General features: G+C 39.6%; 1 protein-coding gene across 1 annotated transcript in view; it reads right to left on the bottom strand.

The window, feature by feature from the left end:
• LOC124554918 (protein unc-79 homolog) overlaps positions 1–25,123 on the bottom strand; it is an 859,177-nt gene that overhangs the window by 102,122 nt on the left and 731,932 nt on the right. Inside the window, exons 44-45 of the mRNA XM_047128608.1 lie at positions 11,113–11,229; positions 7,277–7,441 (exon numbers count right to left, since the gene is read on the bottom strand). Coding sequence (XP_046984564.1) covers positions 7,277–7,441; positions 11,113–11,229 — 282 coding nt within the window. The remainder of the gene's footprint in view (positions 1–7,276; positions 7,442–11,112; positions 11,230–25,123) is intronic.

The raw sequence follows: 25,123 nt of genomic DNA, 5'->3' as shown, positions 1-25,123 counted from the left end.
TGAAACTGGAGTAGAGAGCTAGGTCGGAGGAGAGCTCGACGATTGGAGCTGGAAGTCACTTGATCGAGTGTGTAAGTCTGACGTGGAGGGAATGGTCGGAGTGTCGTGAGCCACGACAGTGAGTGGCGTGGTCATGGCCTGAAGGGGGCTAGAAGAAGGCTCAACATGAGCAGGCTTAAGTCTGTTGAGAGAGACTGTAACAGCTGAATCTTTCATCTGGATGTCAGAGGTGTTGGCTGAGCAGCGGAGAACTCGGTACGGGCCGGTATATGGAGGTTGGAGGGGAGCATGGACAGTGTCATCTCGGAGCATGACGTACTCAAAATTGTCCAGAGATTTCAGGACGTGAATGTTATGGCAGGAATGGCTGGCAGGTGGAGGGATATGGAGGTTGATGAAGTGGCGTCTGACGTGGTCCACTAAGGAAGGTAAGTCAGACTGAGGGAGAGAAGCAGAAGGGCTCACAAGTTTGGCAGGGAGAACAATGTTCTGGCTGTATACAAACTTGGCTATTGTGCCTTTGAGGTCTTCCTTATAGATCGCACGAATGCCGAGTAGCACAAGGGGAAGGGCCTCCGTCCATAGAGAGTCGTGGCATTGAAGAGCCGCCTTGAAAGTGCGGTGCCAGCGCTCGACTAGCCCATTACTTTGCCGGTGATATGCTGTGGAATGGGCCATGAAAACTTCCATATGCTCATGAATCTACAACAAAGCCTCAAGACTAGGATGGAGAAACATTATGACAGTTACTGGCCAGGTAAGGACACTGAGGGCCGGTACATGGAATGTTCAGAGCATGGCAAATAAATTCACTGAAACAGAGAATGAAATGAATTGACTGAACATGGACATAACTGTTTTGTCTGAAACTAAAAAAAAGAGACAAAGAAATGAGAAATTTGGGAATTTCATTCAATTTTGGTCTGGAGTTGATAGACATAAACAGGCAAAAGCAGATGTTTCAATTCTAATTAACAAAGCCCTTAGCACTTGCATCAAGGATTATAGATTTTTATATGAAAGCATTGTTACCATCACAGTCATGTATAACATGACTGTGATGATAGGAGTATATGCACTGAATGATGATATGTTACAGCAGATAAAAGATCACTTCTACCAGAAATAAGACCACCTACTCAACCGAGGTAAAAACCACCAAGATGTAATAAGAGTAAGAGTTTTAATGCAAGAGTGGGCTCACAAGTAAATGATGCAGAAGTAGGAAGACATGAAGGTATGAGGAAAATGTTCTGGGACAATCTTGTAGAATTATATTAGCATTATAACTTGAGGATTCTGAACACATATTATTCACATAACATATTCACAGATATACATGGAAAAGACCCTTGTTACAGCAGAAATCATTAATTGATTACATCATTACTACGCAAACATAAAAAAAAAAACATTAATTCAAGCCTGTAGAGCCACATGGGAAATCAACTGTCACTCTAATCACTACTTATGCTTTACCAAAGGTGAAACACCCATTTATGAGTAAACTCTCAACAACTGGACAACTGACTAGCCAGAGCAATGAAGAGAAACTGATGTAGACATGGTACAAACTCTTTCACCTGAAGCAAATCAACATGAAGGATTTATTTGAATGAAGATTAGAGTGTGAACTAAAAATGATGCCAGAAGCTGACAAATACTAAACAAGCAATTAGGAAAATTGCTCTACGGGTACTGGGGCTGAGAGCAAGAGCATAGACAAACAAGATCCTCCATGGATGTCAGATGTCCTTAAAAAGTTGATACAGGAAAAGAAGAATTTATACAAAAAATGGTTATCAACTAAATCACCTCAAGACAAACAAAATTACCAGTTGAGAAGTCATGAATTAAGAAACAGGATTAAATTAGAAAATAAGAAGATGTGGGAGTTGAAATCCATTCAGATTGCGAGTTTAAGAGGTGGATCACAAATGATAGAAGTGTGGAGGACTATTACTGGTATGGAAAAAAGTAAACAAAGCACCTGCCAACTTAATTCCTTTAAGGGATTGGGAAAAAGCATTATACAGGTCTTCTGATTGAAGACAGACCTCAGTTCATAAAAGAGGAAGAAAGTAAGACTGGAGGAACTGTTCAAAATATGACCAATACTACGGAGAAAGTGAAAAATGTGTTAGCTAAGACTGTCTGATCACTTGGTCCTGGAAATATTCCCATGGAATTATTGAAAGCTGGAAGACACCATTTGAAGAAAAGAATAATACCCCTTATGAATAACTGGTGCCAAGGGACTGAAATTCCATCAGAGAGGAAAAGATCATATATGGTTTCCATTTTCAAGGAGAGTATTATAAGAGAAACTAACTGCCACAGAGGCATTAGTGTGTGATGGGCTGCCTATTTGGCAAAATTATCTATGAGAAAATGAGGCAGAATGTTGGTCACTATATTATGGAAGGCCAGAATGGGTTCAGATGGAATAAATTTTGTGCAGATAACCTCTTTATTTTACAACAGCTAATGGAGAAATTTATAACAGTAGGGAAGGAGTTATATATTGCCTTTGTAGGTTTAGCAAAAGCTTATGACATGGTTCCTAGAGCAAAACTGTGGGAAGCATATTTCAAATAAATATACAGGGTGTATCCTGATTAATGGCACAAATGCATACAGTTGAAAGTACATGATACTAGAAGCAAAAAAGTCTCAGTAAACATAGGGTCTAAAATGCATACTTTAAGAGCAGTGAGCAATTTTTCATCTTTGATACTGTGAAACAAATCTCTTCTACTGCAAGTTCTTTGCTTTCCATATTTTGGACCAAAACAAGGAAAAAATGTCCACCAAACATGTGCTCTAAAACACATACCTTAAAAGTTATGAGCACTTGATCATTAGAAGAGTTGTGTTTCAAAGTAGCAAAGATGAATAAGGGCTCACAGCTCTTAATGAATGCATTTTAGAGCACATGTTTACTGGACCTTTTTTCTTGTTATGTTCCATACTACCAGTTCCCAAAATATGGAAAGTAAAGAACTTGCAGTAGAAGAGATTTATTTCACAGTATCGAAGATGAAAAATTGCTTGTAGCTCTTAAGGTATGCATTTTTATGCATTTTCAACCCTATGTTTACTGAGAATGTTTTGTTTCTAGCATCATGTACTTTCAACTGTATGAGTTTACACCATTTCAAACTTCTCCCTTTTCCTATTCCAGCTGTGAATGGTTCGCAGGAAGAATGACTGCTGTAAGCCTCTGTGTGGGTTCATTTCCGATTTTATCTTCAGAGACTTTTCACTAGACTTATGTCTGAGGAAGCAGTATACTGGTTGACTCTTCCAGGCACGTGCGCTGTGAGAATTTTAACAGTAGACCATACTGTGATGCAGAACTCTTCTCTAACAGTGTCTGCCACTGGAGTTGACTGAGCATCTCCCTGACACTTTTTCAGTTACTAAATTAACCTATAATGAAACATGCTTCTCTTCTTTTGACTTACCCTATTTCCTCTATCAATCCTATGTGGTACAGATCCCAGACTGACAAGCAATATTCAAGTGTTGGTCAAACAAGTATTTTGCACCTCCTTCCTTTGCTGAAGGACATCACATCAATGGTGGATCAGTTATGAGACAGGTAGAAAAATTTAAATATGTAAGCCCATTTATTGACAAAAGTGTACTGGGTAAAACAGAAGTAAAATATGGAATACAACACAATGGAAAAGCAATAGAATGTATGAATTCTTTTTGATGGACAAGAACATTTCTAACAACAATAATAAAAGTGTAGATATGCTAATTGTTTAAATTGTCCTATGCTGTGGATCACAACATTAGATTTTAAGTGCTGACCTCAAAAGAAGACTAATAGCTGTGGAAATGGATTTTTTATGAAGGAGTGCCAGAATATAAAGAATTGAGAAAAAATCATATGATGAAGTAAGAGCTAGAATTAGGGCAAATGAAATAGTGATTGATAGAATTGAAAGAAAATCATGAAAGTGGTATGAGCATTTGTTAAGTATGTCACATCATCAGTGGGCAAAGAAAATTTTTGAATGGAAATAACCTGGCACACATAAATGTGGCACTCCACGACATTCTTCGAAGGACCACATCATTGAAATAACGTAGAATAAGGGTGTGCACAAGGCAGATGCCCTGAATAGAGAGGCTTGGCAGTAGATAACAGGAATACAGTGAAGCATTGTCATTAATAATTAATCCTGTAATACTTATAATAATAATAATAATAATAATAATAATAACATGTGAGACTTTTACTCAAGTGTGTCTGGCCCATCGTTTTTGCAGTTAACAGTGCTTATGTGGACTTCAGTTCTCTTCTTTCTTTCTTTTCTCTCTCTCTCAACACTCATCAAAACCCTGAACCAAGTCCTGACTTTTAGTATGCAGTGGTGTCTCAAGGTGATGTCTTCATCTTGCAATTATTTTTTCATTTGCCTGTGACACAGCTGTCAAGGGCTTATTAGATTCATGTTCTAAAGGTATGTATCCAAATATGTATTTTTAGAGCTCACAGGTACAATTTGCATATTTACAGATTTGCAAATATATCTAAATTAACAGTGTATTTAACTGTGGAATATCATTTCTCTCAGTTATGTACATAATTTCTGGTATTATATTTAATTAAATCAAATTGTATTAAACTATGCAGTAGGTATGGAAAGAATCTTCAGTAACTTTAAAGCAACTGGGCATTGAACAGGTGTTGAAACCACAGCTGTTGTGTGACAATAATAAGCTAGAAATTTTATTCCCTTTTTTTCAGGATAAGTGAAGTTATTATTGCCTGCTTTAATACAAACATTTCACAATCCAATATTGTCAATGAGGAACACACACTCTGACCAGCCAAAACACAATGAACAGCTTAATAGTGTGATTATCCACCTTTGGAATGCAATTCTCCAAGGGCTATCATCTGAGAGCTCACACCAGCTGGAACTGATGATGAAAGCTTGAGTATGTTACAATTGTGACATATGCTATTTCGACCACATCACTCCTGCTTACAAACAATTATAATGCCTACATGCTAATAATCACAGAGATCTGTGTTTGCTCTATCATCTTCTCAATCATTACACTTTTTCTTATGTATCTCCAACCATTACACATCTGTCTGAACACAACAGCAAAAAATAATCATTCACAACAAAGTAAAATCCTCTCTGTACCACTACCAAACACTGCCGTGTTCTCTAAGTCACTGTCTGTATCAGGAACTGGACTTTGGAACATCCTTCCTCAAACTATTAGAGAAATTATAATCCTTTCAAATTTTAAAAGGCAGCTAATGACTCACCTTCTACCACAATACCTGTCTCTTCCATACTCTTACCTGCAGCTAACTCTTATTGTCACTCTCTCCTCATCACTTTTCCCACCACTTGTCTATAGAGTTCTCTATTGAAATTCTCTTCTTTACTAACAGCCACTGTCATTTTCATTTTAAACTTCTCCTCTTTCATTACCCCTTCCACTTCTTCTAATACCAAATGAGCCTTCTAAAGTACGAAACTAATCAACATCATTCTTAATGCCTCGCTATTTTATTAGTGTTACTATTATTATTATTGCTAATTATTACTTTTTATTAATAACAGAGATTGTTATGTAATAACAATCAACAGCATTCTTAGTGCCTCCAATAGTTTATCATTACTATTAGTGATACTATTATTATTGTTGCCAATTATTGTTTATATTGATGATGCAAATTATTATTATTGTAATTGTAATGTAATGTTTTCTGTATGTGTTGTTCCTGGTCAGATGTAAGAAAGAATCTTAAGGCCCTAATCTGGTCAGGCTAAATAAACAGTATACAAATAAAAACATCAATAAATAAAGCAGAAATTTTGCATGACATAAACATGTCACGTCCTTGGTAGATTTCTGGATGTATGTGGCAACAGAAGTCTATGCACAGGCCATACAGTTCCTGTAAATTATGGGCTTGTGGTTCTGTGCATGCAGAGCTGGCCCCCAGTAACATCCTAGATGTATGTGATTGCATTCTTTCTTGATGTATTCCACTGATAAGTTCTTCTCAGTTTATCAGCCAAGTGGTGGAATCATCTTGTCGCAACGTTTTGATGAGTTTCATACCCATCATCTTCTGGTGAAGGCAACTTCGCCATAAGATGATGGGTACGAAACTCATCAAAACGTTATGACAAGATGACGCCACCACTCCACTCGGCTGATAACCCGAGAAGAATTCATCAATCCCAGATGCATTCTATGAAGTTCAGACCAGGCAAATTTCGCAGCCAAGGTATCAATATGAGTTCACTAACCATTTTAGCATGATTCTGGTCTGGCCTTGTGACATTGGCTGTTAAATTGTTGGTATATGCCATTGCCATCAGGAAAGACATCAAGCATGAAGGGACACACATGATCCACAATAATGGTCCTGCAGTCCACAACTATTTTGGTGTCTTGGGTTACTACCATAGGTCCCATGGATGCCAAGATGTATGTCCCCCATAGCGTTATCCTGCCCTCACCAGCCTATGTCCATGGTGCGTTGCATGGTTTGAACAGCCATTTGCCTGATGACAGCATATCCACACATGACCATTGAGCTGGTGTAACAAGAAACATGATTCATCTGGACAGGTGACATGTTTCCACTGATCCATGATCCAATCTCAATGATCCTACACTCCAAGAAATTCAAACTGATGATGTCGTCAGGTAAACATGGTGACACATAGATGTCATCTGCAATGGAGCCCCAATGTGCAATGAACAGTGTACTCTGAAGCAATTGTGCCTATGTCAGCACTGAACTCTATCATCAGATGTAGCATGGATTCTCTCCTATACTGTTTTACAGAGTGGGCCAGCCTCAGACTTCCATTTGTCTCTGCTCAGCCTCAGACTTCCCTTACCACATCATAAGCCTGTTGCACCACCAAGTGGCACTCAGTCTCATTGTGTGCAGTTGCCATAATGCTTCCAGCTGGTGTGAGCTCTCATATGATAGCCCTTGGAGAATTGCATTCCAAAGGTGGATAATCACACTCTTAAGCAGTTCTTAATGTTTTGGCTGGTCAGAGTGTGTGTTCCTCACTGTAAATCAGATATGCCAATATCAATGGAGTGATGGCAAAATGAGCCAAGCAAGCTTATATAACACAAGGGAGACAAATGAAATATAGAGATCTTATTCTGAAACGTTAACACCTGAAACTAGAACATGAATTTAAAAAAGTATGTGTTATGAAAAGAAAGGAAAAAATAACTACCCAGTTATCAACATCATTACCTTGACTTTGCTTAGTGTATGGAAGTCAGCTAAGAATTCCAATGAGTCTCCAAGGTGATGTCTCATACACTCTGAAGCATTTGTGTTGTACACAGGACCACCTTCTGGGCCTACAGGGAAGGAATGTTCCACCAACATATTCACTGGTAATGAGCTACCAGCATCCTGAAAGAACACATCTGAAGTAGTAAGATGGACACCAAAAGTGAGTCAAAGACATTCACATAAATGTAACTAAACTACTGCTAATTATTTTCAATATTAGGTATTGCTTCATCTATGTCTACATTCCACAGCTTACAGAAGTGAATGACAAAGAGTCTACTGCAGAATTTTTTAAAGGTTTCTTATCATTCTATTCATGTGTGGAGCATGGAAAGAATTATTGATTATTAATGATTATGGAAAACCACCTCAGCAGTATTATTAAATATCTATTGTGTTATGACCAGTTTCATTCACAGAAGATCTTCAGGCAGCCAAGCTGTGCTGTCTGTTTGTCATATGTAATGTTAAAGACCAAATCTAAAAACAATGATAATAAACATTACTGTACAGTAAACAATACACAATATGCTCTGCCTGCTTACCATATTCTGCAAGGTGGTCAGTAGAATGTTTATGAATGTTGTGTTTAGATTTGGTCTTTAATATTACACATGACAACCAGACCATTTGTGTCATGACTCTGCCGCATCTTAGCAGCCTGAAGATGTTCTATGAGCAAAATCAGTGATAACACAATAAATGTGTAATAATAAGGCTGAGGTATTTTTCATTAATCATTAACTTTGGTGAGAGCTGTGGTGCTCAACATGATCAAGATTGATTATGTTCCTTTATATGGCCACTTATTTTTCTAATTTTGTTTTCATGAGATTTGTGGGACTGAAAGAATATTTGCAGTTTCTATACTGAAATCTGTGTCTTGGGATTTTATAAAGATACATTTATTGACATACTTTTGAATGGGATAGGGTAAGAAAGGGTCAGGGGGATGAAGAAAATTGAAAAGTAAATTTGCACCCACATCAGTTAAGGCCTGAATAAATTATTTGTTGCACCACTTGTTTTTTGTATTTTTTCCTTCTCCTACTTATCTTAGAATATTAAATGAATATTATTTTTAGTAAGGGCTATGATTCTGTCTGATATTTGATTTTATTCAAGAATTCACTTATTAATGATTTGAAACTACACAAAAATGGCTTGAATTTTCCACCAGAGAGAACTGATTTTATATTAAGAACATGAAAAATTAAGCATTAGCAAAGTTTTGAAATGGGCAGCACAAAATATTGATTTGAAAAAAGTTAACCTTTGTGATTTATGCATCCATTCAAATATGATTCTAAATGGAAATTATAACCATTGAAACATTATGATTCTTGGTCTAAGTAATAAGTTGTGAAAATATTGGTAAGTGCATGTATAAGAAACATCATGTAGGAATTTACTGATTCATTCAGTGAAAAAGATAAATTTTTGAAAAATTGAATTAAATAGTTACTATGCTGGGGAAAGATCACTATCATTATTGTACCTATAAGATAATAATTTGGAGTGTTACATGACCAGAATATCAACAGACATTGTACAGGCTATCAGCTTGATAACTGAGCTCAGGCTGCGTGCATATGGAACACCAGTGCATTTTATTGTAAACAGATTGTGGGTGCCCAATAACTAAGATATTCCATTTCAGAAGTAATATAGGTAATTATATTTTCACATAACATTGTGCCTAGGATATGCAATGAAAATCATGATTTGGGGTGAACTGCTGCAGCCTGACTCAGCTGCTGTACGCAACAATATGTTGATGGCAGGAGTTGTTATTGACTATCACAGATAATAATGACAGACAGAAATGCCAGGTTAAGTACATTACCCACCAATTCAATGCTGAACAAATAGAAACCAATGAACAGCCATAGAGTTCAGAAACAATTACTGTCTGTAGGTCAGAGTAGACACTGCCCTACTTGTATCCCTCTATTTGCTACATGTCACATGCAACAGAGATTAACATGGGTGCAATATGCTGATGGTGGTGCTTGCAATTATGAGAAATCATGGCAAACAGTGCATCCTGTTTACAAACAGGTTGCTTTTCAAGCAGGTTATGGAGCTATCATCATGAGAGTGATGACATGGGGTTCCAAACCTATTTACCATTATCTGTCACCGGTATAACAGCGTCAGGCATGTGGATACTATTAAGGACAGGATGGCTGTTTCAGGATGGTGTGTGCAGGTCAACGGGATGTGTATGACCTCTCACTAGTGGTTCTGGAATCAAAAGAGCTCAATTAGAGATAACATTTTTTATTCAGTAAGACACTTGTACAGAGATTGTTGGCAACAACTTGGAAGCATACAGAGACCCCTGGGCAGCAGCTGCTAGCTCAACATAGCACATGGTGGCATGCTTGGCCACAGGAGCATGAGATGCTTGCAGGAGTGTTGCCTCAGTGAAATGGCAGCAGCTGGTGTAGCCTTGCAGACATGAAAGTAATGTCAGCTGTTTGACAGGCAGCAGCCATGTGTGCTGGCCTCTCTGACAGTCAGTCAGGTATTTGGTATGCTGACGTACAGGTCCTGAACCAAGAACCCTTTGCAGATGCCCAGAACCACATGAAATCACCTTGGAGGTGGTCCCTTCTTGGTGGCATTGGCTTGAGCCCCAGAATCATCAGGCCTATCTGCAGCTCATAGACCATCAGCTAGTGGAATGTGCAGCTGGATGTTGATGAAGCTGATTGCCCACATGGGACGGACAACTGGCATGGAGTATGTCTTGGTATCAGCATTAGCTGAAGATAAGGTACTGATAGGGCCTGAGAGGTGAGTATTTATAGTGGCTCTGCCCAGCTTTGTTGTGACAGGGACCTTCCTTCCATCATGTAAGTGACCAAGGCAGTGCAGCACTGGGCTACAAATGGTTCAAAGGGCTCTGAGCACTATGGGACTTAACATCTATGGTCATCAGTCCCCTAGAACTTAGAACTACTTAAACCTAACTAACCTAAGGACATCATGTAACACCCAATCATCACGAGGCAGAGAAAATCCCTGACCCCGCCGGGAATCGAACCCGGGAACCCGGGCACGGGAAGCGAGAACGCTACCGCACAACCACGAGCTGTGGACCACTGGGCTACAGAATGAGGAAATTCAGCTTACAACTGTGACAGGCTGGGGTCTTGAACCATGCTGTTTCAGCAATGTTCTAGCTCTAGCACAAAAATTTCGTAGGTTATTAGCTTTTCCACCGCACGAAGGGTTCTGAAGTATGGATGGAGGGTTGTTGCTGCAACAATGGTAAACAACACATGAACCTACTATTAAGTTATGTGGTGGTCCCATTTGCACTTTTGTGATATGTATCTTCAAGAAGAAACTGTACCAACCCATAACTATCACACTGTGAAAGAATGGTTTGAGGAACACTCCACAGGCATGAAAGTGCTAAGGTGATCATTAAAGTCTGTTGACCTCAGTTATATAGAGCACAGCTAGATGTTTATTAAGTGAAATGTGGGTAGCTTTGACCCAGTTAAAGCTAATATTTTTGAGCTATATGTGATAACTGAACAGTCATGGATGAGGATGCCTTTCTAATGCTCTCAGTATTTCTTAGAGTCCATGCCATGATGCAGAAACAAGAGCTACATGATACTAAGAAGTTGTTTTTATTTCAGTTACTCATGAGTGAAAAGAGAATGGAAAAGATGTTACAGAAAGAAAAGGTAACTGTAAATAGACAGTATACCATCTGCCAGATAAGTCAGCCTCACAACTTTTCCCTCTATTTTACATGTAACATTACTTACCTGGAGAACAAAGTTAATGAGCATTATAATGTTTGAATCTGGAATGGAAGTCTTGAATTTTAAAGCTTGGATCAGCTCAAAAACAACCATCCGTGTGAGAATGAGCTTCTCTCTCTCCTGTAAAAACACGTAAAACTGCATATTAGTATGCTGAAATTCAAAATTCCAGAAATGTTTTAAGAAAAGACAAATAAATATAAAGAATATACTGATGCCTTAAGGTTTTTACAGATTTACACTGGTAGAAAAAAATGCAACACCTTGGAAGACTGCATTCAGTGGTACCAAAGTATAATATGTGCATCATGAGGGGTTGTAGTGTTAATGATACATTTGTGACTATCATCAGCAACCAGATGATGCCCAGAAGGCTTCTCTGTGCACCCTCCATTTTTTCTTTTCAGACAACAACTGTGCTGAGTTTAGAGGTGAACAGTGACTGCAACATTCATCCTTAGATGTAATCATGCCCCACCGACAAGCATGTTTTCCTGTTAAATAACCACAGCAATTTAGAAGGGGTTGAATTGTGGACTTGCGGCCAACTGGATAAACACATCTACAGATTGTTGCACATGTTGGGCAAAATGTATAGTATTTTCCCACTTTCAGCAGTGGTCAGTGGAAAATTACCACACCTGTAGACCAGGTTCTAGATGTCTGTGTTGTGCAGATGCATGTCGAGATTGGTGCATTGTTTGAGCAGTGGTGGCCAACTGAGCATCATCAAAGGAAGAAATTTGGACATGCATGTCGAGATTGGTGCATTGTTTGAGCAGTGGTGGCCAACTGAGCATCATCAAAGGAAGAAATTTGGACATGTGTTGCTCCTGCTGTATGACTGAGGACCATTGGGAACTGTCTGTCTAGATTAGATTAGATTAGATTAATACTTGTTCCATAGATCATGAATACAACACTTCGTAATGATGTGGAATGTGTCAGGTTAATAAAAGATGTCTGTACAAGATATTACATTACACAAAATATTGCATGACACTAATGTTTAAGTTGTTTTTTTTTCCCTTAATTTATATCCAAAAATTCAGCCAATGAGTAGAAGGAGTTGTCATCCAGAAATTCTTCTAATTTATTTTTAAATGTTGGTTGGCAATCTGTCAGGCTTTTGATGCTGTTTGGTAGGTGATCAAAAACTTTTGTGGCAGCGTAATTTACCCCTTTCTGTGCCAAAGTCAGATTTAACCCTGCATAGTGAAGATCATCCTTTCTCCTGGTGTTATAGCTATGCACACTGCTATTACTTTTGAACTGGGTTGGATTATTAACAACAAATTTCATAAGTGAATATATATACTGTGAGGTTACTGTGAGGATCCCTAGATCCTTATATAGATGTCTGCAGGATGACCGTGGGTGGGCTCCAGCAATTATTCTGATTACACATTTTTGAGCAATGAATACTTTTCTACTCAACGATGAATTACCCCAGAATATGATACCATACTAAAGCAGTGAATGAAAGTAGGCATAGTAAGCTAATTTACTGAGATCATTATCACCAAAATTTGCAATAACCCTAATAGCATATGTAGCTGAACTCAGACGTTTCAGCAGACCATCAATGTGTTGCCTTCAGTTTAACCTCTCATCAATGGACACACCTAAAAATTTTGAAAATTCTACCTTAGCCACAGACTTCTGTTCAAAGTCTATATTTGTTACTGGAGTTGTGCCATTTACTGTAGGGAACTGTATATACTGTGTTTTATAAAAATTTAAAGAGAGTCCATTTGCTGAGAACCACTTAATAATTTTGTGAAAAACATCATTTACAAATACGTCACTTAGTTCTTGGTTTTTGGATGTTATTACTAAACTTGTATCATCAGCAAAAAGAACTAACTTTGCATCTTCATCAATGTGGAATGGTAAGTCATTAATGTATATCAAGAACAGTAAAGGAACTAAGACCGAACCCTGTGGGACCCCGTACTTGATAGCCCCCCAGTTTGAGGATTCAGCAGTTGATTTAACATTACATGAACCACTTATTTCAACTTTCTGCAGTCTTCCAGTTAAGTATGAATTAAACCATTTGTGCACTGCCCCCCTCAAACCATAATGACTTAGCTAAAAGAATTCCATGATTTACACGATTTGCAGCAGGACTAAGAACATGTGTGTCTGTGGCCAGACAGCAAATGAAACCATGACACCACCAAGCATGGCAACTCTGATGGAGTTGACTGGATGGTGAAATGGCACTCTGTTGTCTTCAGTGATGAGAGTATATTATTTCTGTAAGTGAGTGATGGACATACACATCTACACTACTGGCCATTAAAATTGCTACACCAAGAAGAAATGCAGATGATAAATGGGTATTCATTGGACAAATATATTATACTAGAACTGACATGTGATTACATTTTCAAGCAATTTTGCTGCATAGATCCTGAGAAATCAGTACTCAGAACAACCACCTCCGGCTGTAATAACAGTCTTAATATGCCTGGGCACTGAGTCAAACAGAGCTTGGATGGCATGTACAGGTACAGCTGCCCATGCAGCGTCAACACGATACCACAGTTCATCAAGAGTAGTGACTGGTGTATTGTGACGAGCCACTTGCTTGGCCGCCATTGACCAGACATTTTCAGTTGGTGAGAGATCTGGAGAATGTGCTGGCCAGGGCAGCAGTCAAACATTTTCTCTATCCAGAAAGGCCCGTACAGGACCTGCAACATGCGGTCGTGCATTATCCTGCTGAAATGTAGGGTTTTGCAGGGATCGAATGAAGGGTAGAGCCATGGGTCGTAACACATCTGAAATGTAACGTGCACTGTTCAAAGTGCCGTCAATGTGAACAAGAGCTGACCGAGACGTGTAACCAATGGCGCCCAATACCATCATGCTGGGTGATTATGCCAGTATGGTGATGACGAATACACGCTTCCAATGTGCATTCACCACAATGTCGCCAAACTTGGATGCGACCATCATGATGCTGTAAACAGAACCTGGATTCATCCAAAAAAAGATGTTTTGCCATTCATGCACCCAGGTTCGTCATTGAGTACACCATCCCAGGTGCTCCTGTCTGTGATGCAGTGTCAAGGGTAACCACAGCCATGGTCTCTGAGCTGATAGTCCATGCTGCTGCAAATGTTGTTGAACTGTTCGTGCAGATGGTTGTTGTCTTGCAAATGTCCCGATCTGTTGACTCAGGGATAAAGATGTGGCTGCATGATCTGTTACAGCCATGTGGATAAGATGCCTGTCATCTCGACTGGTAAGTGATACGAGGCTGTTGGGATCCAGCACGGCGTTCCGTATTACCCTCCTGAACCCATCGAATCCATATTCTGCTAACAGTCATTGGATCTCGACCAACGCGAGCAGCAATGTCGCGATACGATAAACCACAATTGCGATAGGCTACAATCCGACCTTTATCAAAGTCGGAAGTTTGATGGTACCCATTTCTCCTCCTTACACGAAGCATCACAACAACGTTTCACCAGGCAACACTGGTCAACTGCTGTTTGTGTATGAGAAATCGGTTGGAAACTTTCCTCATGTCAGCACGTTGTAGGTGTTGCCACTGGTGCCAACCTTGTGTGAATGCTCTGAAGAGCTAATCATTTGCATATCACAGCATCTTTTTCCTGTCAGTTAAATTTCATGTCTGTAGCACGTCGTCTTCGTGGTGTAGCAATTTTAATGGCCAGTAGTGTACATTGTAGACCTGGTGGGCAGCCTATTACAGAGTGAATGAACCCAAGGCCTCAGGGTGTGGAGGGCTATCAGTTACAGCTTATGGTCACGTTTGATGCTTTTGCAGGGTGAAGTAACCAGTGCCCACTGCACTGCACAGGTTGTTATCCCTATGCTACTGCCATTTGTTTGGCAGGAAGGTGATGTGTTTTTTCAGCAAGACAACACATGTTCACATAAGGCTGCTGTAATGTAAGGTGCTCTTTGTGTTGTACAACAACTGCCATGGCCACCTAGATCACCAGATCTCGCACCAACTGAAACCATATGGAACATGATGAAGTAGGAACTTACCTTTCCTTCAGAGTCTGCAGGAACCATAGCTAAATTGCAACAAAGGGTTCAAGATGCTTCGACAACCTGTCACTTGATGTCATTCGAAATATTTTTGATCACATGCATGCAAGAATACATGCCTGCACTGCTGCCAGAGGGGTACACCTGTGTAGCAATGCAACCTTTTGGGCACCGTTCACTGTGATGTGTGTTTCATTTGGTCTGAATTTGTTATAGTATACACCTACAATGATGAACCTATCACATTACTTACTAATAAAATGATCTTGCCCTCATGGATGTTGCATTTTTCTGGCAGTGTATAATGCTATATGTATCATTTATGCAGTTTAGCAAACTTTACTGTAGAGAAATTATTAGTCACATAAAAATGTCTGTATGAATGGATTAATTTTACAGAGAATCTCATAACAGATACAGGCAACAAATCATGGCCTTTCCATTTTCAAAGTAATTTGCATTATTGTATGAATTAGATTCTGAATAAAGCAAAGTAAAAACAAAGACTAAACTCCTCCGTGAAGTGTTTGTTCTTCCTCCAACCATACAAACAAAAAGAGATAATGGAATATGTCAAGCTTGACATAAATATTGATACACTTATCATAAAGTGAATTCATAGATGTCTAACATGGCATAAAATGATAAAATAAAGCACTTAAATTATTAGGTGAGAGACTATATTAGCAGAAAATTCTAGGAAAGTAGTGAAGAAAACTACATTATAGAACACAGCAGAAAATAGCCTTGAGGCATGGACATGGATTGCACAAATTACAAGGTCAAAGTGATGACAGATGATGGTATGTATGAAAATGAAACCATAATAATAAGGAGAAGAGTAAGGAGATGGAGTCAAAAGTGACTGACAAACAGAAGAACTTTGCACAATGTGTGATCTAAAAATACATCAACTGAGACCCCAAATGTTGCTTTGGACGTGACAAGACACGATCTTCCCCCCTGACTTAAAATCAGCTATGAACTAATCATAGAGCTTTGATTTGTTGTGAATATTTATGTTTTAACTGTGTATTACATGATATATATATATAATTGTAGGAATTCAGCAATAAGTAAACTATGTTTTTAGCTAGCATCTTGGTTGTTAACTGTTCAGTGGTCTTTGGAGAAAGCCATACATCTTTATGGCTTGCTTCAATGTTGGCTGAATGGTTTAAAACTGAAATGTTAGCAGAAAACAAAGTTTGGTTATGGTTCGATTCCCACAATTTTCTAGATGTTTGCTTCATTATCTAAAAATTAGCAAATTAAATTAATGAGCTGCACAAAGTTATTATATGCTACTGAGAGAGCTTCTAATGGTCTGCTTAGGTAGCATTTGTTTTCAGACACTAGCTTCAAATGGCTTAGATACTGTAGCAAGCTCTCACATATATTCTGGTATGCTCCAGAACATTGAAAATATAATGCTAATGACTGATGTTATTCTAGAACGCCTTCCTGTATCCATTTCTTTTTGTTGAGAATTTTTTGGTTGTTACCACTTGATAAACAGTGTTTGAAATCTTCCCTCCCATGAACCATGGACCTCGCCGTTGGTGGGGAGGCTTGCGTGCCTCAATGATACAGATAGCTGTACCATAGGTGCAACCACAATGGAGGGGTATCTGTTGAGAGGCCAGACAAATGTGTGATTCCTGAAGAGGGGCAGCAGCCTTTTCAGTAGTTGCAGGGGCAACAGTCTGGATGATTGACTGATCTGGCTTTGTAACACTAACCAAAATGGCCTTTCTGTGCTGGTACTGCAAACGGCTGAAAGCAAGGGGGAACTACAGTCGTAATTTTTCCCGAGGGCATGCAGCTTTACTGTATGATTAAATGATGATGGCGTCCTCTTGGGTAAAATATTCCGGAGGTAAAATAGTTCCCCATTCGGATCTCCGGGCAGGGACTACTCAAGAGGACGTTGTTATCAGGAGAAAGAAAACTGGCGTTCTATGGATCGGAGTGTGGAATGTCAGATCCCTTAATCGGGCAGGTAAGTTAGAAAATTTAAAAAGGGAAATGGATAGATTAAAGTTAGATATAGTGGGAATTAGTGACGTTCGGTGGCAGGAGGAACAAGACTTTTGGTCAGGTGAATACAAGGTTATAAATACAAAATCAAAGAGGAGTAATGCACGAGTAGGTTTAATAATGAATAAAAAAATAGTAGTATGTGTAAGCTACTACAAACAGCATAGTGAACACATTATTGTGGCCAAGATAGACATGAAGCCCATGCCTACAACAGTAGTACAAGTTTGTATGCCAACTAGCTCTGCAGATGACGAAGAAATTGATGAAATGAATGATGAGATAAAAGAAATTATTCAGGAAGTGAAGAGGGAAGAAAATTTAATAGTCATGGGTGACTGGAGTTCAAGAGTAGGAAAAGGGGGAGAAGGAAACGTAGTAGGTGAATATGAATCGGGGCTAAGAAATGAAAGAGGAAGCCGCCTGGTAGAATTTTGCACAGAGCATAACTTAATCATAGCTAACACTTGGTTTAAGAATCATGAAAGAAGGTTGTATACATGGAAGAATCCTGGAGATACAAAAGGTATCAGATAGATTATATAATGGTAAGACAGAGATTTAGGAGCCATGTTTTAAATTGTAAGACATTTCCAGGGGCAGATGTGGACTCTGACCACAATCTATTGGTTATGAACTGCAGATTAAAACTGAAGACTTTGCAAAAACGTGGGAATTTAAGGAGATGGGACCAGGATAAACTGAAAGAACCAGAGGTTGTACAGAGTTTCAGGGAGAGCATAAGGGAGCAATTGACAGGAAGGGGGGAAAGAAATACAGTAGAAAAAGAATGAGTAGCTTTGAGGGATGAAATAGTGAAGGCAGCAGATCAAATAGGTAAAAAGACAAGGGCTAGTAGAAACCCTTGGGTAACAGAAGAAATACTGAATTTAATTGATGAAAGGATAAAATATAAAAATGCAGTAAATGGAGCAGGCAAAAAGGAATACAAACGTCTCAAAAATGATATTGACAGGAAGTGCAGAATGGCTAAGCAGGGATGGATAGAGGACAAATTTAAGGATGTAGAGGCTTGTCTCACTAGGGGTAAGATAGATACTGCCTATAGGAAAAGTAAAGAGACCTTTGGAGAAAGGAGAACCACTTGCATGAATATCAAGAGCTTTGATGGAAGCCCAGTTCTAAGCAAAGAAGGGTAAGCAGAAAGGTGGAAGGAGTATATAGAGGGTCTATACAAGGGCGATGTACTTGAGGACAGTATTATGGAAATGGAAGAGGATGTAGATGAAGATGAAATGGGAGATATGATACTGCGTGAAGAGTTTGACAGAGCACTGAAAGACCTGCGTCGAAACAAGGCCCCGGCAGTGGACAACAATCCATTAGAACTACTGACATCCTTGGGAGAGCCAGTCCTGACAAAACTCTACCATCTGCTGAGCAGGATGTATGAGACAGGTGAAATACCCTCAGACTTCAAGAAGAATATAATAATTCCAATCCCAAAGAAAGCAAGTGTTAACAGATGTGAAAATTACCGAACTATCAGTTTAATAAGACATGGCTGCAAAATACTAACGTGAATTCCTTACAGACGAATAGAGAAACTAGTAGAAGCTGACCTTGGGGAAGATCAGTTTGGATTCCGTAGAAATATTGGAACACGTGAGGCAATACTGATCCTACGGCTTATCTTAGAAGCTAGATTAAGGAAAGGCAAACCTACGTTTCTAGCATTTGTAGACTTAGAGAAAGCTTTTGACAATGTTGACTGGAATACTCTCTTTCAAATTCTGAAGGTGGCATGGGTAAAATACAGGGAGCGAAAGGCTATTTACAATTTGTACAGAAAGCAGATGGCAGTTATAAGAGTCGAGGGGTATGAAAGGGAAGCAGTGGTTGGGAAGGGAATGAGACAGGGTTGTAGTCTATCCCCGATGTTATTCAATCTGTGTATTGAGCAAGCAATAAAGGAAACAAAAGAAAATTTGGAGTAGGTATTAAAATCCACAGAGAAGAAATAAAAACTTTAAGGTTCGCTGATGACTTGTAATTCTGTCAGAGAAAGCAAAGGACTTGGAAGAGCAGTTGAACGGAATGGACAGTGTCTTGAAGGGAGGATATAAGATGAACATCAACAAAAGCAAAACGAGGATAATGGAATGTAGTCGAATTAAGTCACATGATGCTGAGGGAATTAGATTAGGAGATGAGACACTTAAAGTAGTAAAGGAGTTTTGCTATTTGGGGAGCAAAATAACTCATGATGGTCGAAGCAGAAAGGATATAAAATGTAGACTGGCAATGGCAAGGAAAGTGTTACTGAAGAAGATAAATTTGTTAACATCGAGTATAGATTTAAGTGCCAGGAAGTCATTTCTGAAAGTATTTGTATGGAGTGTAGCCATGTATGGAAGTGAAACGTTGACGATAAATAGTTTAGACAAAAAGAGAATAGAAGCTTTTGAAATGTGGTGCTACAGAAGAATGCTGAAAATTAGATGGGTAGATCACATAACTAATGAGGAGGTATTGAATAGAATTGGGGAGAAGAGGAGCTTGTGGAACAACTTGACTAGAAGAAGGGATCGGTTGGTAGGACATGTTCTGAGACATTGAGGGATCACCAATTTAGTACTGGAGGGCAGCGTGGAGGGCAAAAATCATAGAGGGAGACCAAGAGATGAATACACAAAGCAGATTCAGAAGGATGTAGGCTGCAGTAGGTACTGGGAGATGAAGAAGCTTGCATAGGATAGAGTAGCATGGAGAGCTGCATCAAACCAGTCTCAGATCACAACAACAACATTCAAATCTTGCCTAATGGGGGTATATTTTCTTATGATGGAGAAAAGGAACTGAGATGCTATTAAGGAACTAGCTTTCCATCAGCTATACGAGAGTAGGAAACCAGCAACAATTACGTTCACTAAACGTTCATACTGAGACTGCAAAAACCCACACATAAGACAATGCTAATAGTGCTTCGTTTACTCTTAACATGACTGCAATAAATGAACATACAAATCAAATTTTGCATTTAGATGTCCTGAATGCCCTCCCTCCCTCCCTCTCCCTCTCCCTCTCCCTCTCCCTCTCCTTCTCCCTCCCTCCCTCTCTCTCTCCCTCTTTCTCCCCGCCCCCCCCTCTCTCTCTCTCTCTCTCTCTTTCTCTCTCTCTCTCTCTCTCTCTCTCTCTCTCTCTCTCTCTCACACACACACACACACACACACAGATAATATACACATTCAAAATCATGCAAACACAGACCCAGTTCTAAACTGGCGCTTCAACTCAGTTGAGAGAAATAGTGATCTTGGCTGAGGTGGGTGCTGAGTAAATGGAACAGACACACGGTGAAAAGAGTTACATGGATTTGGAAAAGTACAGACAGTAGGTGCTGGAGTCAGAAAAGATGGTGCCAGTGTAGAAAATATAGACACCTTGCAGCAGAAATGGCTTACATCTACACAGGAATGCAGTGGGCACTGTAGGGCTTACTAGAAGGAAAGGGAACATGGTGTTGGGTGAGATGGAGGCTATGGAACAAGTGATAAAGACAAGTATAACTGAAAAGGAAAGTTTCTACTCACCATATAGTAGAGATACTGAGTCACAGATATGCACAGCAAAAAGACTGTCACAATATAAGTTTTCAGCCATCAAGGCCTTTGATGAAAATAGACCACACACGCACACACACACACACACACACACACACACACACACACACATGTGCATGCGCCATTGCACTCGTATGCAACTCACAAACACATGACTGCAGCCTCTGGCAACTGAAGCCACACTGTCATGAGTTGGGAAAAGTACAGACAGTAGGTGCTGGAGTCAGAAAGGATGGTGCCAGTGTAAAAAACGTAGACATCAATGCAGCAGAAGTGGCTTCAGTTACCAGAGGCTGTGGTCATGAGTGTGTGAGTTGCATTTTCATGTATGTGTGTGTGTGTGTGTTGATGGCCGAAAGCTTGTATTGTGACAGTCTTTTTGGTGTGCCTATCTGTGACTCAGCATCTCTGCTATATGGTGAGTAGCAACTTTCCTTTTCATAATATTGTTACACTCCATTCTGGATTTTCCATTGTTTGAAAGTATAACAGAGCTAGGGTGAAGCAGATAAAGAACAGAAGGAGTATGAATCTCACAGAAGCAAGAAGATGGAATTGATAGGAATCAGAAAAGGAGCAGAGGCAGATATGGGAGAGTTAACAGCAGAGGCTAGAGTCAAGAAGTTTGTGTGAGGAAAATATATATATTGCACAACTGTGAAAAGTTGATGTTGAGGAAGGATAAGGGTGGCAAATACAGACAGGTCAAATTGTGAAGCAGTTGTTGAAATCAGACACATTATGTTATAAACAATGCTCTGCAACTGGGCAGTGTCCTTGGCCTTTGACTACTGTGTGGCACTTCTAATTCATTTTGTTGTACAGCTGGTTCATATTCATATCCATACAGGACACAACGCAGTGGTTACTGTGATTTTGATAGATTCCATGGCTGTTTTCAGAGATGGCATTGCCTGTGACAAAGCAGGAAATGTTAGTGATAGGATTCAAATAGATAGGCTTTGCACCTCTAATATGATCCATATGGTAGGGAATTGGAAGAAGTGAAAAATAGATAGACAAAGATACAGTGTAGATTGGCTGTATGGTGAAATACCAGGTACGGGGAGGGGAGAGTTGCATACTGGGAATTTCAGGGCATATGGAGAGATAATTGAAGCCCTGAAGGCTATAGTGTTCAGTTGTTCTATCCCTGGGTGCTAAAGAGTCTCCTCCTAGATGAGTTAGTGTGGGTGGTTGCAGCCTGCACAGACTGAAAATAGATCTTATTTATTCCACAACAAAAAGACCTCCCCCCTCAAAAAAACAGCTTGCTACCCATGGATGCTCCATCTGCAGTGAAAAGTAATCCCCTAAGATACTGGTGTAAGTTTTAATGATGTCTTGGCAGATCACCTCCATGCTCTCCACCTTTCCCACAAACAGATGTATGCCTTAACTCCACATACACCCAACACTCTTAGTCTGCTGCTACGTTACTCTTGCTCCCAAGTCCCTGCAACATGTATTTTCCATATGGAGAACCCAAGAGCAAGGCCTGTCTCACCTCCTTCAGTTTCATCCCTGGTATATTGTCATTTTCTTTGTTACCAGAGCAAAGGCCACATGTGAAAGCAGACATGTCATCTAAAACCTTCGTTGCAACCACTGCAGAGACATTGTGTATGCGTATTATCAAGAAACAACTAGCCAACTTGATGAGTGGCCTCTGGCAAACTCCTGACAAGGGAAAATTAAATCATCCAGCATAGGAAAATATGCTCTAAATGATGTGGTTGACATTAATGGCTGCATCACAACCTTTTCCAAATGGATACCCTCTGCCTCAATATTAGCCATCCTGATTCTTTTCTTTCCAAGCTAGCTCACTTGTACTTTCCTGTCTTTGTCTCTTTCTCTTATTCTACTTCTTTTATTCCCTCTATGGGCTATTTTCTCACTGTTTCAGCTAATGGGACCCTCACCACCACTTACCTTCTTGTGTAGGTGCCAGCCACTCCATCTGAAGTCTCTGCCATATTGTGCTGTGGCACAGTCTTTCTTAATGTGGTCTTCTGCTTTTCCTTCCCATTCCTACTTCACACCTCGTCCATGTCCACACTACCCACCCCTGCTATGATCACTTATCACCCCAGTCAGGATACAGTGCTGGACAAGAACATTGGATGTTCATAAATTAATTAAGTGGTTTGTTGCTTTTGAAGAATGACTTAGTTCTGTCCAAAATTTTAAGTAGGTACTGTCTTCTCTACAGTCTTGTCTGCTGCTCAACATGTCTGATATTTGATGAATAGAAATTTATCATCATATGCGTATTTATATTCCCTCCTCGTTTCTCACTGCTTTAGACTTTGCATATTTTCATACTCAACAAGTAAAATAAGACAAAAATGATTAAGTTGAAATATTAAATGGCATCAGTCAGTAGTAAATAGTATTATGAATGTGAATCATTGTATATATTTTACTGGAATGTACACTGAAGCACCAAAGAAACTGGTATAGGCATGCATATTCAAATACAGGGATATGTAAGCAGGCAGAATACAGCGCTGGTGCAGATTGCCGTTATTAGATTGGTTACTGTTGCTACAATGACAGGTTATCAAGATTCAAGTGAATTTGAATGTGGTGTTATAGTCAGCACACAAGCGATGGGACACAGCATCTCTGAAGTAGAGACGAAATGGGGATTTTCCCGTACGACCATTTCACGAGTGTACTGTGAATATCAGGAATTTGGTAAAACATTAAATCTCTGACATTGCAGCAGCCAGAAAAGAGCCCGCAAGAATGGGACCAACAATGACTGAGGAGAACTGTTCACCATGACAGAAGTGCAACCCTTCCACAAATTTCTGCAGATTTTAGTGTGGGCCAGCAACAAGTGTCAGGTTGTGAACCATTCAACTAAACATCATTGACATGGGCTTTTGGAGCCAAAAGGCCACACATGTACACTTGATGACTGAATGACATGAAGCTTTATGCCTTCACTGGGCCCATCAACCTTGACATTGGACTGTTGATGACAGGAAACATGTTGCCTATTTGTACAAGTCTTGTTTCGAATTGTATTCAGTGGATGTTTGGAGATAACTTCATAAATACATGGGCCCTGCATATCAGCAGGGGACTGTTCAAGATGGTGGATGCTCTGTAATTGTGTGGGGCATGTGCAGTTGGAGTGATATGGGACCCCTGGTACATCTAGATATGACTCTGACATGTGACATGTATGTAAGCATACTGTCTGATCACCTGCACTCATTCATGTCCATTGTGCATTCCCATGATCTTAGGCAATTCCAGCAGGACAATGTGACTCTCCACACATCCAGAAATGCTACAGAGTGGCTGCAGGAACATTATTCTGAGTTCAAACACTTCCACTATCCACCAGACTCCACACCCATGAACATTGTTGAGCATATCTGGGATGCCTTGCAATGAGCTGTTCAGAAGAGCTTCCACCCCCTCGTACTCTTATGGATTTATGGACAGCACTGCAGGATTCATAGTATCAGTTCCCTCCAGCACTACTTCAGACATTAGTCGAGTATATGCCACATTGTGTTGTGGAACTTCTGCGTGCTTGCAGGAGCCCTACACAATATAAGGTAGGTGTACCAGTTTCTTTGGCTCTTCAGTGTATTTCACCAAATTATTGCAATTAGCAACATTTGAAGCATAGTATGAGTTCTGCAAATAAGATGGAATAACAATAACTTGTCACTATAACCATAAAGGTTTTGTGAAAGTTTTGGGGGCAAATATTAGCTGTAATTTTTTTAATGTTAAACAATAATGTGAGCCACTATATTTCCAGCCATATGTGTTGGGGACTGGGGGAATACCATCATACTAGGCAACACTGATAACACCATTTTCTTGGATGAGTAGTGCTGCCATCAGCAGGATACACTACTGTAATATAGTGGACGATACCAGAAGTAGGGTACAGAGGCAATGGGTTCTTGAAAATGACACTTTTATTGTGGTGCTGAAAATTAAATTCTATTTAATTTTGATGTTATTTCTGGTTTATACTAAAACTGAAACAAGCATATCAATATATTTTTAACTGTAATAACTATAATGTTGGTGGATACTATGTTGTGTCGTGCATCCTACAGCATGGGTTTCATAACTTTTTGAGCATTAGCAAAGTCATTAAAGTATATAGTGACACTCTGTTGTCCCTGTATAGTTTGCATCTTTACAAGGTGCTGTGCAAAATTATGTGAGCATCAGGTACCAGTGTAGGAGTTTCTTTTGATTTTGTCTTGCTGTTTTTCCTAGCATGATGAAAGCAGCTTGTAAACAAAACAAGGAAGTCTTGCAGATGAGTCATTTTGCAAATGTGTAAGCGAATGCTTACCTGGAATGTT

This window comes from Schistocerca americana, chromosome X (assembly GCF_021461395.2).
Source record: "Schistocerca americana isolate TAMUIC-IGC-003095 chromosome X, iqSchAmer2.1, whole genome shotgun sequence".
NCBI lineage: Eukaryota > Metazoa > Arthropoda > Insecta > Orthoptera > Acrididae > Schistocerca > Schistocerca americana.
The sequence above is the reverse complement of the archived record's forward strand: the minus strand, read 5'-3'. Positions and strand labels throughout refer to the sequence as shown.